Source organism: Castor canadensis, chromosome 4 (assembly GCF_047511655.1).
Source record: "Castor canadensis chromosome 4, mCasCan1.hap1v2, whole genome shotgun sequence".
In the NCBI taxonomy this organism is placed as follows: domain Eukaryota; kingdom Metazoa; phylum Chordata; class Mammalia; order Rodentia; family Castoridae; genus Castor; species Castor canadensis.
Window position 1 is genome coordinate 75,208,864 of NC_133389.1, and position 14,802 is coordinate 75,223,665.

General features: G+C 57.0%; 1 protein-coding gene across 1 annotated transcript in view; it reads left to right on the forward strand.

Moving 5' to 3' along the window:
• Positions 1-1,866: 1,866 nt before the first annotated feature.
• Positions 1,867-14,802, forward strand: part of Hs6st1 (heparan sulfate 6-O-sulfotransferase 1) — a 45,793-nt gene continuing 32,857 nt past the window's right edge. The window contains exon 1 of the mRNA XM_020185135.2: positions 1,867-2,453. Within this exon, the coding sequence (XP_020040724.1) occupies positions 1,927-2,453 (527 nt within the window). The 5' untranslated portion in view covers positions 1,867-1,926. The remainder of the gene's footprint in view (positions 2,454-14,802) is intronic.

Here is a 14,802-nt window from a genome sequence, read left to right on the forward strand (position 1 = left end):
GCAGGAGTGCTGCCCAGCCTTAGTCACCAATAAGGTCAGGGGAGAGTCGGTGAAAGCAGGCTCTGCTGAGCCCCCACTCCCAGCAAGAAAGAATCATTACTGGGGAAGGCTGACTAAGCTGCCCCCAAGGCTCCCTGGCTCCAGGACAGTTCCAAAGCAGCTTATAAGCTAAGCAGGGGCCTAGGGTCCCCGGAGCTCACTGCAGACACCCCAGGCAGGGCTGTAGGTCAGGGTCCTGCACCCATCTGACCACAGTGAATATTCCTCAATTCTTTTGGAAAAGTGCAGAGTCCCCATTTAGTTGGGTTTTGGGGTGTCAGTGTGTTGCTTGTTCCCTGGGTTTGCTTCTGGAAGGGCTTTCTGACTTGATCTTACATATTTTCAACAGCCTTTTGGGGGCATAATTGACATACAACAAATGCTGAGGACCCATTCCCCACCTACCCACCCCTGCAATGCATTCAGATTTCTAACAGAGTGGTATCAGGCACCACCCAGCAGGCTTGATGTAGGCATTTGTGCCAGATCTGGCGGCAGGACTGCCTTCCAGAGGCCACAGTGATGTGCATCAAAACACTAGGACCCACCCCAACTGCCCCTGTCCCTGTGGGATTCACACCCCACCCCACCTCCTGCCCCTCAGAGGGTCTGCAGCCTGAGTAGGATCAGGGCCCAAGCCCATGTGTATTGAGCTGGGTGTGGCTGACCCTCAGCGCTGTGGTGCGCCCAGGTTGCACCCAGGTTGCACCGAATTTAGGATGGTGAGCCTCCTGGGCTGACAGGAGGCGGGACAAGGCCCCAGACTGGGCACCCCTAGGCAAGACAGACCCAGGCTGCCAGACCTGCTCACCGGCCCATCAAATCAAGAAGTCAGAATTTTCTGGGAACTCTCACAAGATTTAAATGTTGGCTCAATTTTTATAACTTTTTCATTGGACTACAAACATGGTGGGAACCAATGCACATTGGCTGAAATTACTTTCAAAGAAGGGGCTGCATAAAACTGCTCCACGGACCTCTGCAGACATTTCAACATCTTCACGCTGAGAGGCTCAGGGTCATTGTCCCAAAGTCACAGGGAACGGGGAGGGGTCCAGCCAGATCCCGGGCCCACGCCCTCAACCCTCCCTTTCCTTCCCAGCCTCGCCGGGTAGCCCCAAAAGTCAGATGCTCCCGACCCCCGGGGGCTCGCACTACAGTTCCGCGCTCTCAAATCTGGAACTTCAGAGAGCTCAGCGTGCAAGGTCAAGGCCTCTTTTCCCTTGGGAGCAGAGGAGGAGACCGCCCGCTGCCCGGACCTGAGAAGGAGGGGGACCCAGGACTCAGAGGTGTCCGCTGCTGCGCTCCAGGCCCTGGAGAGCCGTCCCTGTCTAGGCTCTACTGTGTCCAGGCTCCCCGCAAGCGTCTGCCAGCTGGGATCAGTTTCCTGTCCACAGCTGCCGGCCTTCGAGCGGCGTCGCTACCGCCGAAGACACACGACCCGGCGCCCAACACCCGCCTGCCACAACCCCCAGCTCCAGAGGCGGAGCCGAAGATCCGAGCGGGCGGCGACAGCAAGAGACGCCGCGGGGGCGGGCCGGGGGCGGGCCGGGGCGGGGCGGCGACGGACTGCGGAGACGCGGCGGCGCGCTGGGCGGCGCAGAGCGTTCTCGGCGCGGAGCACAGCGGGCTGGTGCGGGGGGCGCGGGCTGTGGGCTGCGGCCGGGTGGAGGGAACCAAGCCGGGGGTCAGGCGGGGAGTCTGGGCCAGGCAGGGAGCAGACATGGCGCCGCGGAGGGCCAGGGCCCGCGCCGCTGCGGGCAGCCTGGGCGCCGAGTAGCCGGGCCGGGCCGGAGCGCGGGCGGCGGCGGCGGAGGCAGCTGCGCCCGCGCCCCCCGCCCTCCCAGGCCCCTCGCCCCGCGCCCGGGCCGCCGGCGATGGTGACACATGCGGCGGCGGCGCGCCGGCGGCAGGACCATGGTTGAGCGCGCCAGCAAGTTCGTGCTGGTGGTGGCGGGCTCGGCGTGCTTCATGCTTATCCTGTACCAGTACGCGGGCCCGGGGCTAAGCCTGGGCGCGCCCGGCGGCCGCGCGCCGCCCGACGACCTGGACCTCTTCCCGACGCCGGACCCGCACTACGAGAAGAAGTACTACTTCCCCGTGCGCGAGCTGGAGCGTTCGCTGCGCTTCGACATGAAGGGCGACGACGTGATCGTCTTCCTGCACATCCAAAAGACCGGTGGCACCACCTTTGGTCGCCACCTCGTGCAGAATGTGCGCCTGGAGGTGCCCTGCGACTGTCGGCCGGGCCAAAAGAAGTGCACCTGCTACCGGCCCAACCGCCGCGAGACCTGGCTCTTCTCCCGCTTCTCCACTGGCTGGAGCTGCGGGCTGCACGCCGACTGGACCGAACTCACCAACTGTGTGCCCGGCGTGCTGGACCGCCGTGATCCCGCCGCGCTGCGCACGCCCAGGTGAGCGCCCGCTGCGGAGGGGAGGAGGGAGAGTGCGATCGCGGAGCCGGGTGGTGGGGTCCCAGCGCAAGACTGTGTCCCCGAGCCCGGCCTGTGGCCCCACCGGCCAGTACTTGGCCATCTCTGCTCACCCTGCTTTCCTGGGGCCCTCACTCGCTGCGGCCCCTTCCGACCTGAGCTACCCAAGGACCCCCGCTTGTCTGCTCCTGCAGCTGCCACCCCTGCCTTCTAACCTCCCTTTTACCCTCTCTTTTGTGCCTCACTTTCCCCACCGGTGACCGGCTTGGCTGCGCAGTGCCCGGACTTCCTTCTGGGTCACCGCCTGCTGCCCTCTTGTCGAACCAGCCTGCGTGAGACCTAATCCTCTGGGGCTAAGTCCAGTCTGACCCTACACAGCCCCGTGGGTCTTTGGGCGGGGCAGCAGGTTTCTGGGTGGGGAAGTGTAGCCCAGCCGGAGTGTTGGATTTCTGTGTCTAGTATTAAGAGTGGAGCGAGAGAAGTGAGGTTCCTCTTCCACTGCGCCTTTGGTGTCCCCAGCCGTGTGATGCCTACCAACCTGCCTTCAGGGGATGGGGAGGAGCTATCAGGGAAGGGGTGGGCTCTGCCTGCCGGTGTGTGCAGGTAGAACAAAGGCCCTGTGTGACCCGGGGCTGGGGGCGGGGAGAAGGCTGTACTACCTGTCCTCCCCAGTTTTGAAAAAGGAACAAAAGCCTCTGGCTGCGGGCTACCTTCCCTGGAAACCCACCTGCCAGGTTGGGGGTGGCAGAGGTGGTAAGGAGTACCTATGTAGCTAGACCACCAGCCTCCCCCGTGGCCCGCATATCTGAGGGGTTGGGGAGGACAGGGATGACCTGTACGTGGGTAGGGGTGCTAGGACAGTCCCCCTCCCCGGAAATACTTTGTAACAGAGCCCTGTGCCTGCCTGGGGTTCCTGCATTTAAAGTTGGGATTGTTTTCCTGCTGTCTTATTGGTGCCCCCTCCTTCTTCAGGAATGCCCAAAGGGGTCTTCTCCCAGAATGTCTGGGCTGGGAAGGGTCAGGAGTGAGCTCTTGTCTGTCTCATATTTACCTTAGGACTGAATTTGCAGGCAGGCTGGGGGGAAGGATGGGTGTGGGCAAATCTGTGCCATAGGTATCTTCAGGAAGGTGCGAGTTCTCAGGTGGATCCAGGTCCTCCAGGACCCAGCCAGCCTGGAGCTGTTTGTGACCCATGCCTCTGTTTCCCTGCACAGCCTCCAGTCCGTCTTTACCCGAGGTTTTTCTTTGACTGCCAGAAAATTGGGGTCCTAGAGTCTGGAGTGGGGGTTTATATCCACTTCCCTTTAGCTGTGCCATGCCCCAAGCCCCATCCCTGCATCTCTCAGCCTAAGAAGGAGTGTTCTGGGAAATTAATTTGATGGATACAGAGCTGCCTGCCCAGGCCCTTGAAACATTACTTCCTGCCCTGCTGAGGTCTACTCTACGCACATGCACATTCTTGGTGTGGGACCCATCCCCATGGTCCAGCCTGGCGATGCTAGATGGAGCTAGGCCTGACCACAGCAGCCATCCACCCTTCCACCCACCAGAGCTGTAAGTGCTGAGTACTGACAGACCCTCCCAGCAGTAGGGAAGTGCATCCTGTCTGTGGGATTCCATGAAGGAAGAGTATGCTCTTGGGGTGGCAAAGGAGTCAAGGCCTTCAAAGTGAGCCTACCCAGAAGGGGCAACCTTGGCCACAGATTGCAACCAGGGTGCTCTTCCTGCAGCCCTTTGGGTCCCCAGGGTGAAAGGCCTCCTGCCCCCTTCTCCAGAGTTTGTCCCCCAGAACAGAAGCCCAGGTACCCTCAGCCAGGAGTGGGAGGAGCAAAGAGGCAGATGGACCCCAGGTGCTGCATGAGGCCCCAGCACTCCTCGCCTGGGCTCGTGTGTGGGGCAGGAGTGGGAAATGCACTGTGCTTGTGTGGTCAGCCGGATGCGTTGTGCTGCATGGACTGCCAGCCCCTCAGCCTGGAAGTTGCTGGCTCAGCAGCAGCAGGCCAGGTGGCCAGAGGGCTTCCGGAGCCCTCAAGAGGCCCTCTGCTGTGGCATCTAGCAAGTGACACTGGTTACCTTCACATCACTCTTTCTCTCTCATCCCCCTTGCTCTGTTGCAAACACTAGGTAGATTGCCCTCCAGAGCTAACTTAGGAGGCCAAGGGAATCTCGGCCTTGTGCATTTGTGACTCCACTGTGCCCGGGTCCACCTGCTCAGGGCTCCTCCAGGCTAGGACTGGACCTCGGTGCTATGGATGTCAGGGTGATCTGCTCTCATTTGCCTACACTGGCAGGGTGGCACAGATGTCACCCTGCTGTCCTATCCTCCCAGACCCTGTGTGTGGAGTGACTCTCTGGCTGGTGAACCAGGAGGAGATGGGCCTGTCAGATCTGACAGGTGCTCTCTCCCTCCTGTCTGCATCCCTAGGGTCTGTTGCTGTTCAAACAAATACCTCCCTGCCCTGAGGCATACTTCTGGAGCCTTTCCACTGTGTCACCCCCCCCACACACACACACACACCTCTGGCACTAATGTATTTGGGGACTCAGAAGAGGTGAGCCTTGGGTGCAGAGGCATGGGCTTTACCCAGCTCCCACCCTCTTCGTGGTGTGACACGCCTGAGCTAGGCACACATTCAGGTGACAAGTAGAGATGGATGGGTTTTTGCCACCTCCCTGGAATGATTTTGAGTTCTCAGCAGCTGTTAGAGCTTCCTGCCCTAGTAAAAGTGCAGGTGTGAGCAACACCTTGGCAGGTCCCTCTGTGGTCCTGTATCTGCAGGAGGGGCTTAGGGGGTGGGGGGGCATTAGCTGAGGTGCTAGAACCAGCCTGGAAGAGTAGGTTGCTGGGCAGCCTCAGACAGATGTGGCTGCCTGCAGGTAGCAGCCAGGGGAACAGCTGTTAGCAGAGCCACTTGGAGTAGTGGCTGTCAGCATCTCACATTCTGTATCTTTATACCCTACAGGGTTAGTGGGCCAGGGCTTCCCACCCTCCCAGGCACTGCCCATGTGCCACCTGGGCCAGCTCTAGTCTCTGGGTCACAGAGCCCTTTCCTAATGAACATAGTACTCACCCTGGGCCCCAGGAGCGAGGGAAGCCCACTGTCATTGGTCACTGTGGCCTCAATCTGGTAGCTTCCTCAGCAGGAGGTTGGTTGCCATTTCTGGGGGCGTGCCCAGCAGTCCAGTCTTTTGGGTCTGCAGTCCTCCAGGGTCCAGAGGGGAGGACAAGGAGGGGATAGCACAGCAAAGTCTTCTCTCTTGCACTCCTCCTTCATTGTAATGATGGGCCTCTGTGGCTGTGGGGAGGAAAGGGTGAAGAAGAAAGAGAAAACACCCTGTTCCCCATGCTCGTGTTTCTTCTGATTGCAACCCTGGAGTGAACTACACCATGAGCACTGCCCCATGTCATTAAAGACACTTCATAGGGGCTACTTTGTGCCCCTTGGGTGCCCTGTAGTTGGCTGGCTGTTGTTGAACGTGTGGGTTTTCCAGTTTGGCTTCCATAAGGAATGCTGCGTGGACATCATTTTGAGTGTTTTGCATGGCTCTGATTTCCATTGGAAATTCCGAGTTGTGGAATGTCTGCATGGAGCCGAGTGTTTTAAACATCTGCTCCTTGGCGTTAACTTACTCTGGAAGGTCCACACTGTGTCCCCAGCCCTTCTCAGCAGCACCTTACTGGTGTTTGTATTGTTGGTTTTCTTTAAATCAGAAAAAAGGGCCTATCTTGTGGTTTTTAATCACAAAGCCCTGCCAAACTCATGCCATTCGGGTGACTTGTCACCCCAGTTACCTCCTCATGGATGTCGCTGTCTCACCCCTATTCAGAGAAGAGTGCAGCCCCCAGGGGCACACAGGGAGGCTGGGGCTTGTCCCTGAGCCCTCAGTGGGTGTTAGCATGGACTATCTCACTTGACCCTTGCTATGGATTGGGTTTGTGTGCTGGGAACTTTGTCCCCAGTGTGGTGGTACTGAGGTGGAAAACCTTTCAGAGGTGGAACCCAGGGGGAAGCAATTAGGCTGTGGAAGGCTAATCCCCCAGAAGGGACTGACGTCACTCCTGGAGGACTCCAGTCGGTTCTTGAGAGAGGCTTGTAGAAAAGTAAACCTGCCCTCTCCCCAGTTGCTCTCTGGCTTCCCATCCTGCCACGTGATCTTTCTCTTGCACAAGCTTCCACCCTGACGCCATGCCTCACAAGGCCGTCATCAGGTCTGAGCCACTGCTGGCACTGTGCCCTCGAACCTCCCAGAGCTCCAAACTAAATAAACCTCTTTTTCTTTAGACAGTACCTGGCCTTGGTTATTTTATTATAGCATTGGAAAACAAGCTAAGACACCCCCTCAACACACCTATATGGCAGGTGTGTGAAGATCGGCCCATTTTTCCATGAAAGGAAGTCAAGGCCCAGAGAGAAGTTGTAGAATTTGACAAAGGAGTAAATAGCCTGGAGGAAGCATTTGGACAGCTATCCATCCTGAAGCTTTATGTCTTCCCAGCCTTCTGCTGTGCCCCTACCCACCCCCTAGTGGAGAGAACCGTCCCTAGGTGAGAATGGCAGCTGCAGGATTCATTGTGCAGCCTAGCAGGCCTGAACAGGCACACAATTTCACACAAAACCTGCATGGTTGGCTTCCTGGAAAACAGGTGACTGTGGGACAGCAGTCAGGCCATGTTCTCTGAGGTCTGCTGACAGTCAGCAGAGAGCCCAGTGTGACCAGCAGCTGCCAGCCTCCTCCCCCCTCAGACCCAGAGCTGCCAACTCCACCACCTGGCCCAGGCAGGAGGGCCTGCCGAAGTCAGTGTTGCAAGTGTGGCCAAGGTGGGTGTGGACCAGCCTCTGCCCTGTTCCTGTATCCGTGCTTTGCCCAGTGGGTTTCCAGGGTGGAAACCGGCATCTCCCTGCCCCTTCTGGGCTTCCCCGGCATCCTCAGAGGTAACTCCCTCTTTCTTTGCCCTCGAATCCCGCTTGGCTTGACTTGACTTGACTTGGGACTGAGTCCCTTGTGAAGGACAGCAGTGGAGTTTCCAGGACTGACCTTGAGTAGCACAGAGGTAGGTGGAGGGCCCTGGGCCTGGGTTCCTTCCTCACCTGAGAAGAGGGAAAAGCACAAGAAGCCATGCCTTGGAGAGCAGTTACTGCCTGGGGGAGAGGGAGTCACAGCGGGCCCAGGCTGGACAGTTGTGCAGTACAGTCTGAGCTTCTTCCCCACCACTGCTACACACTGGGGCAGACACTTCTGCTCTCGCACCCATCAGCAAATGATGTGAGCTTACAGTCTTAAGACTATTACTCTAGTAGGGTGTGGTGGCTCACACCTGTGATCCCAACTACTTGAGGCAGAGATGGGAGGGTCAAGGGTAGAGGCCAACCTGGTAGAAAGTTAATGAGACCCCATCTCAGTCAATAAACCAGGCATGGTGATGCACACCTGTGGTCATAGGTAGGAGGATTGCACTCTACGACCAGTCTCAGGCAAAAACATGAGAACCTACCTGAAAAATAAAGCAAAAAAGGGCTGGGGTGTGGCTGAAGTGGTAGAATGCAAGCTGAAGGCCTTGAGTTCAAGCCCCAGTGCTGCCCAAAAAGGAAAGGACGTGTTTCTGCCTTTTTGGACCTTAGTTGGCTCTTTCATCCCCAGTGAAGAGAGGCAAGTGCCTCCGGAGCCACAGTGAGAGGCAGATGTGTGTGATGTCTGGGGGAGGGGTGGCCTGCAGCATCTGAAGGGGTGGGCCAGCCTCCCCCACACACGGGATTTTGCAGGATGATGAGTATAGACAAGAAGCAGGCCTGTGGAACCACCTGCATCACCCAAGACCTGCGGCAGTCAGCTGCAGGGATGAATGGGAGCAAGAACCAGGAGTGGAGGGGGTCAGCAAGAGAGGAAAGGGGCAGATAGAGGCCTAGATGTTGGGGTCCCACCTGCTCTTGAAGGCAGGCCTGTCACTTTCTGGCTTTATGACTTCTGACCTTGTTCATCCCTACATAAAATGCCCCTTCCTGGTGTGGCATTGCCCCAAGTCCCAAGTGCACAGGGTCATCATTTGGAAAAACACAGCATACACTACCCACACACAGGAGAGAGTTAAGAGTTAACATTGATCCCTGGCCTCCCTCCAGGGTAGAGACTATTCAACCACTAGAGACTGCATGGCACACATCCTGCCCCAGCCCAGAGCCTGGCAGAACCCAGCCTGGGTAGGCTTTCTCCCCACTGCCACTGCCTGTACCTTAGAGGACTCTTCCACTCACCCCTGGCCTGGGCTCCCTCCAGGGCAGCCGGGCCACATTGAAGCACACCCGCTCCTGGTTCCCACACTCCTGGTTGTTGGTCTATTCCTTCATTTACTCACTGAGTCAAGTGCCTTAGCCTGGGCAGGTTGCCTATGGAGAATGATACACCCTGGGTCCACCAGGCCACCTTAGGGGCTCTCATGTCCTCTCCATGCGGGCAGGAGGGGACACACAGGGACCCACCTGCCTGCTCAGGCCCATGGTAGATGTGTTAAGATGGAGTTCTTCTGGAAAGCCCATCCAGGCAGGATAGAGGAATCCCCTGTGCCAGCTTCTCATGGCTAGAGCCAGTGTGACTCAGGGATTCAAGTAAACATGTCAGCCTCAGTTTCCCCATCTCCAAAATGAGATTATCTGTTTGCCATTTGACTGTACAGCAGTAATTGATTACCTGTGACTTCCTGTGACCATGTGGTACCACCAGCCCCAGGTTGTGTAAATGTCTTACAGGAGCCCTGACCACTTGTAACCCCTTGGATCCCACGGTCTGGTTGCAGGCTGGTTCCTTGTGTGGAGAGCAGGCTGTTGGCGGCTGTCCGTGGTGGTGGTGCAGGGCCCTGGCTGATGCTTTGGGAACAGCAACGCCCACAGCAGTGCATCTGGCCCGTCTTTGAGGCCCACGCATAAAGAACATTAAAAGGTCCAGTGGGGGACATCAGAACATGTTGGTAATTGTCTGGCACAATTGTAACTGCAGGGGTTAAAGCACAGAAGTTAACCGTTTACACAGCTGCAAAGCCACAGAGGTTAGTGGCCAGGGTCTCCCACTCTGCTGTCAGGGGCAGAAGCTGGCCCCTTGTTATCTCCCCTTGGCAGAGCCCAGTCCTTATCATCTCCACACCAGGCTGTCCCTGGGTGGGGCCCTCCACTAGTCACCTAGGCCACTCCTCAGAAGCTGTGCTGGCCAGTGTGGCAGGTGGGTGTTGCAGCGTCTGGCTCTGGAGTCTGGTCCTCCCTCGGCCTATTCCTCCCCAACCCCAGAAACGCATGGAGCCTCCTTTTCTTGCCTAGTAGAGTGGTGGGATCCCCGGGACCATGCTGGGGTGGCAGCAGAACAAAGTGTTGGGTACTTGGATCTGGACCAGTTGGGTGGATCCCCAGCTTTTTGCCTCTCACAAGTCCTGCAGCTTATCGACAGAGGGGCTAAGTGATGGTACCAGCCCCTGAGGCAGGCACCAGTTGTTTGCAACACCACTGTGGTGCTATTCTTGGGGAGGCTGCCATGAGTCTTCTCCAGGGGCAGAAAGGGGGTCTCCACAGCCAGCCAGGAGGGTGGCTCTTGTTCTTGCTCCATGAATTGGGCTCAAGGGCCAGCACGGACCAACCTAGGCAGCTGGGGTTCTGTTGTCTGGGACATCCTCCAAGTATCAGCACTGGTCTTCTGAGGTGACAGCCTGGGATATGCCATGCTGTGGCTATGGGGGTCCTCCTCCTCACCCTGGGCTGTGGCAGTCAGTGTCCATGTCCACTTAACCAAAGGGTTTTGCTGAATTTCTGGATTTCTGGAAAGCCCCTGCCCTCCCTGGCCAGCAGCTCAGATGTGGGGACAGTGCATGTCCATCCCTAGAAGAAGGGATAGAGATGCTATCCCTTCCCTGCCCCTCCCTGGTCCCTGCCCCAGGCTCCCTCACCCCCACAGGTCTCTTGTGGGGAGCTTTGGGTTGCACCCACTTCTGTCCTTGCTTTGAGCGCAGCGTGGAGCCTCCACACACCCCACCCCATTCCAGTGCCCGGCTGTACATGTGCTTCCCACGCCTTAAAAGGCTTACTAACTTTTACACCTTCGCTGCAGAGGTGTGGCTCCCTTAAACAGCACAGGGCTGTTTTGATGTTGCAAACTTTCCAGAACCTGTATCATACTGTACTTAACCTTCTGCAACCTGCTGTCTTCTCTCAGCCTGTTTCTGAGATGTATCCGTGCCGGTCCATGACATGCATATTTAATCCATCCGCTGCCGGATTCAACATTGCAGCTGTCTAGACACAGCTCCTTTCCCTCTGCTTTGTTCTGAGAGCATCTGGGAGGAGGCTGCACTAGAGCTGTCATAGTCCAGGTGATGGTGTCTACGCCTGTGCATGTCCTGTGTGTCCCTAGCAGTGGGTGGTCTGACCTAAGCCCAGAGAGGTCCCTCCGTCCCCAGCCCATGCCATGGGTTTGGTCTGGCAGACTTGTTTTGTTTTACTTTGCTTTTTGCTTTTCTTTTTTTTCTTATCAATACTGGGGTTTGAACTCAGGGCTTTTTGCTCTGCTACTTGAGCCATGCCCCCAGCATACTTGGGCATTTTCAGTATAGTGGCTATGAAATGGGTCCCCTGCTGTCGTAGTGCACATTGGCCTGGTGCCTGGTGAGAGCCTCTCTGTTGATTGGCCACTGAGGTATCTGCCTCCTCCACTTACCTGTCTGTGCCTTTGCCCTGGGTTTTCCCCTACGGGATTGTTTGTCGTCCTCAATTCTTTGTGCATCCTCATGCCAGGTTCCATAGGTAATCTGCCTAAAAGCTGTCACCTCTTGAAAGTCCTTCCACTCTGAGTGTGGCTCTGAGCCTGTAGCTTACATGCCTGCGTCAGGCCCAGGCACTGCCTGATCTCTGTCCAGCACTATGTTCATATTCAGGGAATGGGTGTGCTTGCTGACCTCTGAACCCTTCTGGAACCTCAGCCAGAGGCCTAGAAGGCTGAGGGAGCAGACAGATGGGCACTGACCGCTCTCCTCCCTGCAGCATGGACACCCCAGGGCCTGCCTTGAAGGTGCTCAGCAGTGCCAAGGGCAATGACTACACAAGCTGAGCCCTGAAAACCAGACAGGCCTGTGGGGTCTTCTGCCACTGGCCCCATTTATTGGGGTCCCTGGGTGATTGAGTTGGAAGAAGGGATCTGACAGCTAAAACCAGAGCCTGGGCCCAGAGCCCTGAAGTCACAGGATCTTCTTCCTCTCCTGCCAGAGATGTGGCTGGCCAACCCAGCCAAGATGCTGGATGTACCCGCCCTGTGCCTCAGTCTGCCACAGTGCTGCATGTCTGTGTCTCCAAACTGGTACCCAGCCCTCTCCCTCCTCCCTGTCCACCTCAGGGCCATCTGCTGCAGCCACACCCAGGACTGGCCCTGCATGGTTCCACCATGTGGATGTAGTTCCCAGCACTTCCCAGGAGAGGGACCTGTTACCATGCCAGCCTTGGAATGTCCCCCCAGCCCCTGCTGTGCCACCCTGCTGTCTTGGAATGAGAGTCTGACAGAGTGGCCGCTGCTGCTGCAGGGCTTATAGGCCCAGGAATAAACGTGGGCATCCACTTACGGCCCATGAACACAGAGTGGGGCATCCTGACTCCGAGGTGTGAGCACTAGCACTAAAACTAAATATTTACCTCTCGGGAACTTTGGGGACCTTGGGAAATAGGGACCTGTCAGCACTGAGGTTTTGTGTTTGCGTCACCATGGCGAGAGGCAGGATGAGGCGTCCTTTCCAGCAGGAAGACTCCGGTGTGTGGTATGGAATTCTGAAATCCTGGTCCTCACTCTTCTAGGGAAAGCTTTGCCACAGTGTGACCAAGTCCTCCAGCCAAACAACAGCTCGTAGAGGGAGGACTTGGGGAAAGTGCAGTCATATGGGGTGAAGCTGCCAGAGAATAGAACTGCAGGGAAACTGAGGCAGGTGGGCATAACTAAAACATAACTACTCTCTCGCTCAATGCCAGGCCTTCCTCATTCAGTCCTCATTATCAGGTGCCCCATTTTGCAGACTATTAACTTGTCACCTAAGGTCACACACAGGCCTGTGTGTCCTCCTTAGCTCCTCCCCAGTGACAGGGAGCCAGGCAGGTTCCACCACCAGTGGTTACAGGAGTCCCCTAGGGTTCATGCCTACCATGCTGCCTGCCTGTCATGGAGGTAATGTGGCTACTCCCTAGGCAGGCTTGCCATGGGCTGGGAGGAGATGGGGGTCCTGGGAAGAGGTCCCTGAGTGACCACCAGTCCCTCTCCTCAGAGTCCCGCTGAGTAAATGGCCACCTGGCCAGAAATAGCCAGATCCTTAGGTCTGACATGGCAGCTCCCCAGAGAGGATCGAAGACAGAGCCGACAGTCTCCCAGGAGAGTCTGGAGGTTTCTGGTGTCACCTGGAAGGAAAGGCCCTGCCTGGTGAACAAAGGCCACAGCCAGCCATGCTCCAGCCCCCTGCCATGGCCCCCTCCCAGCCTGCTGCAGCCCTAGGACTGGGCTTGGCTTCTCGCCACTTCCTCTCCCGCCTCTGTTCCCACCTCTGTGCCCTGTGGCCAGCAGGCAGGTCCAGGCACTCCTTCTGCTCACACAAGTCCAGACAGAAGACTGCCTGTTGGCCCACCTTCTGAACCCGGGGCCACCCAGCCATGCTTAAACCATCTTGTGGGGCCGTCAGGAAGCTGAGTTCTGCAAGGAGAGATTTGTTCCTTTGCTTTCCTGGAAGCTGTGGTGGCAGTATGCCCAGTGGAAAAATGTCGTTTTCATAAGGGACGGTCAGGTTTCGAGCACGTGCATAGAAGGCAGGAGTAGGACCAGTGGGGGCCGTTCTGGGTTGGGAGTCAGACTGGGCTTGGTCGGGTGCAGAATGTGCGTCAGAGCAGCTGAGGACCAAGAATCACAGGACAGCTTGGGGGCCCCAGCAGCCTGAGATGTCTTTCTTCTAGCTTAGTCTGCAGCACAGGGCCCCTTCTTGCCTTATAGATCCCTTGCCTTGTCTGTCAGATGTTTAGAAGACTCAGCAAGCAGGGGCCATGCAACCAGTGCTATGGGCTCCCTCACACTGCAGCACTACTCTGGGGACCCCGAACTTTTTGCCAGACCACATCTGAGTGAGTGGTGGGGGAGTTAGGCACTAAACTAGCTGGCCAAGCAGACTTCTCCAGTCCCTGTCCTCCATCCTCATTGTCTGCATCCTCCCCTAGCCTGGGCCTTGCCACCCGGGTTACTGTTGTTCCCTTGCATGTCTTTTGCTTGCCAGGCCAGAGATGGCCTGAGAAAGAACTGAGCTCATAGCCCTCTTCTCTTCAGGCCCAGCCCACACACCATTCCTCTCCCAGGGGAGCTCCTGGCCCAGGGTGAGACCATGGTCCTAAAGGACCAGCTGTGCTTTGGGAAGGTGACTGTATTAGTTCTCTAGAGAAACAGAATCTGGTAGCCAGGGGTGGTGGTGTGTGTGTGTAATCCCAGCTAAGGTAGGAGAATTGTGGCCTCAGGCTGGCCCAGGCAAAAGCAAGAGACTCTATTTGAAAATAAAATAAAAACAAAAGGACTGGGCATGGCTCAAGTGGTGAGAGTGTGTCTGCCTAGCAAGCACAGAGCCCTGAGTTGAGTCCAGTGTCAATGGAGAGAAACAGAACCTGTACGGTTATGTAGGCGGACTTGTGGGAGTTGGCTCACATGACTAAGGCGACTGCAGTATCACAATAAACCACCTGCAAGCAGGAGACAAAGGACAGCTGGTAAAGACTCTCTAAGACTGAGGGCCTCCAAACCAGGCTGTGATGCCCCGTCTGAGGCTCTGACAGCCTGGAGCTCTGAAGTCCTGGGGCAGAAGGAGAAGGGTGGATAGGCTCTGCCTTTTTGTTCTATGCAGGCCCTGGGCTGTTGACGTGGTGCTCACCCACACTGGGAGAGCAGATCTTCCTTACTCAGTCCACTGATTTAGGATGCCAGTCTCTTCCCCAAACCCCTTACAGACACACCCCGACATCTTGCTTTTCCAGCCATCTGGGCATCCTTACTGCAGTCAGGGCGCCACCTACAGTTACCCATCACCATGCTGTTGAGGATATAGGTCCTTCATTTTTAAGCAAGCTGGGCATCACAAAGCAATAGCATGTTCGCAAGGAGGGGTCGGTCAGCAGGTTGGCAAATGTCTGCCCACAGGGCTGGCTGAGGGGTGCCAGCTGTGTGTGCAGGGGCATCCCCGCAGGGGAGATCGGTGGCCAATGGTGCTGGTGTGAGTCACCTTCAGGGTTTCTTCTTGCTTGCTATGGATGCTGAGGTGGCCAGAGGAGGCAGAGTGGCTCAGAGGGCCAGGCCC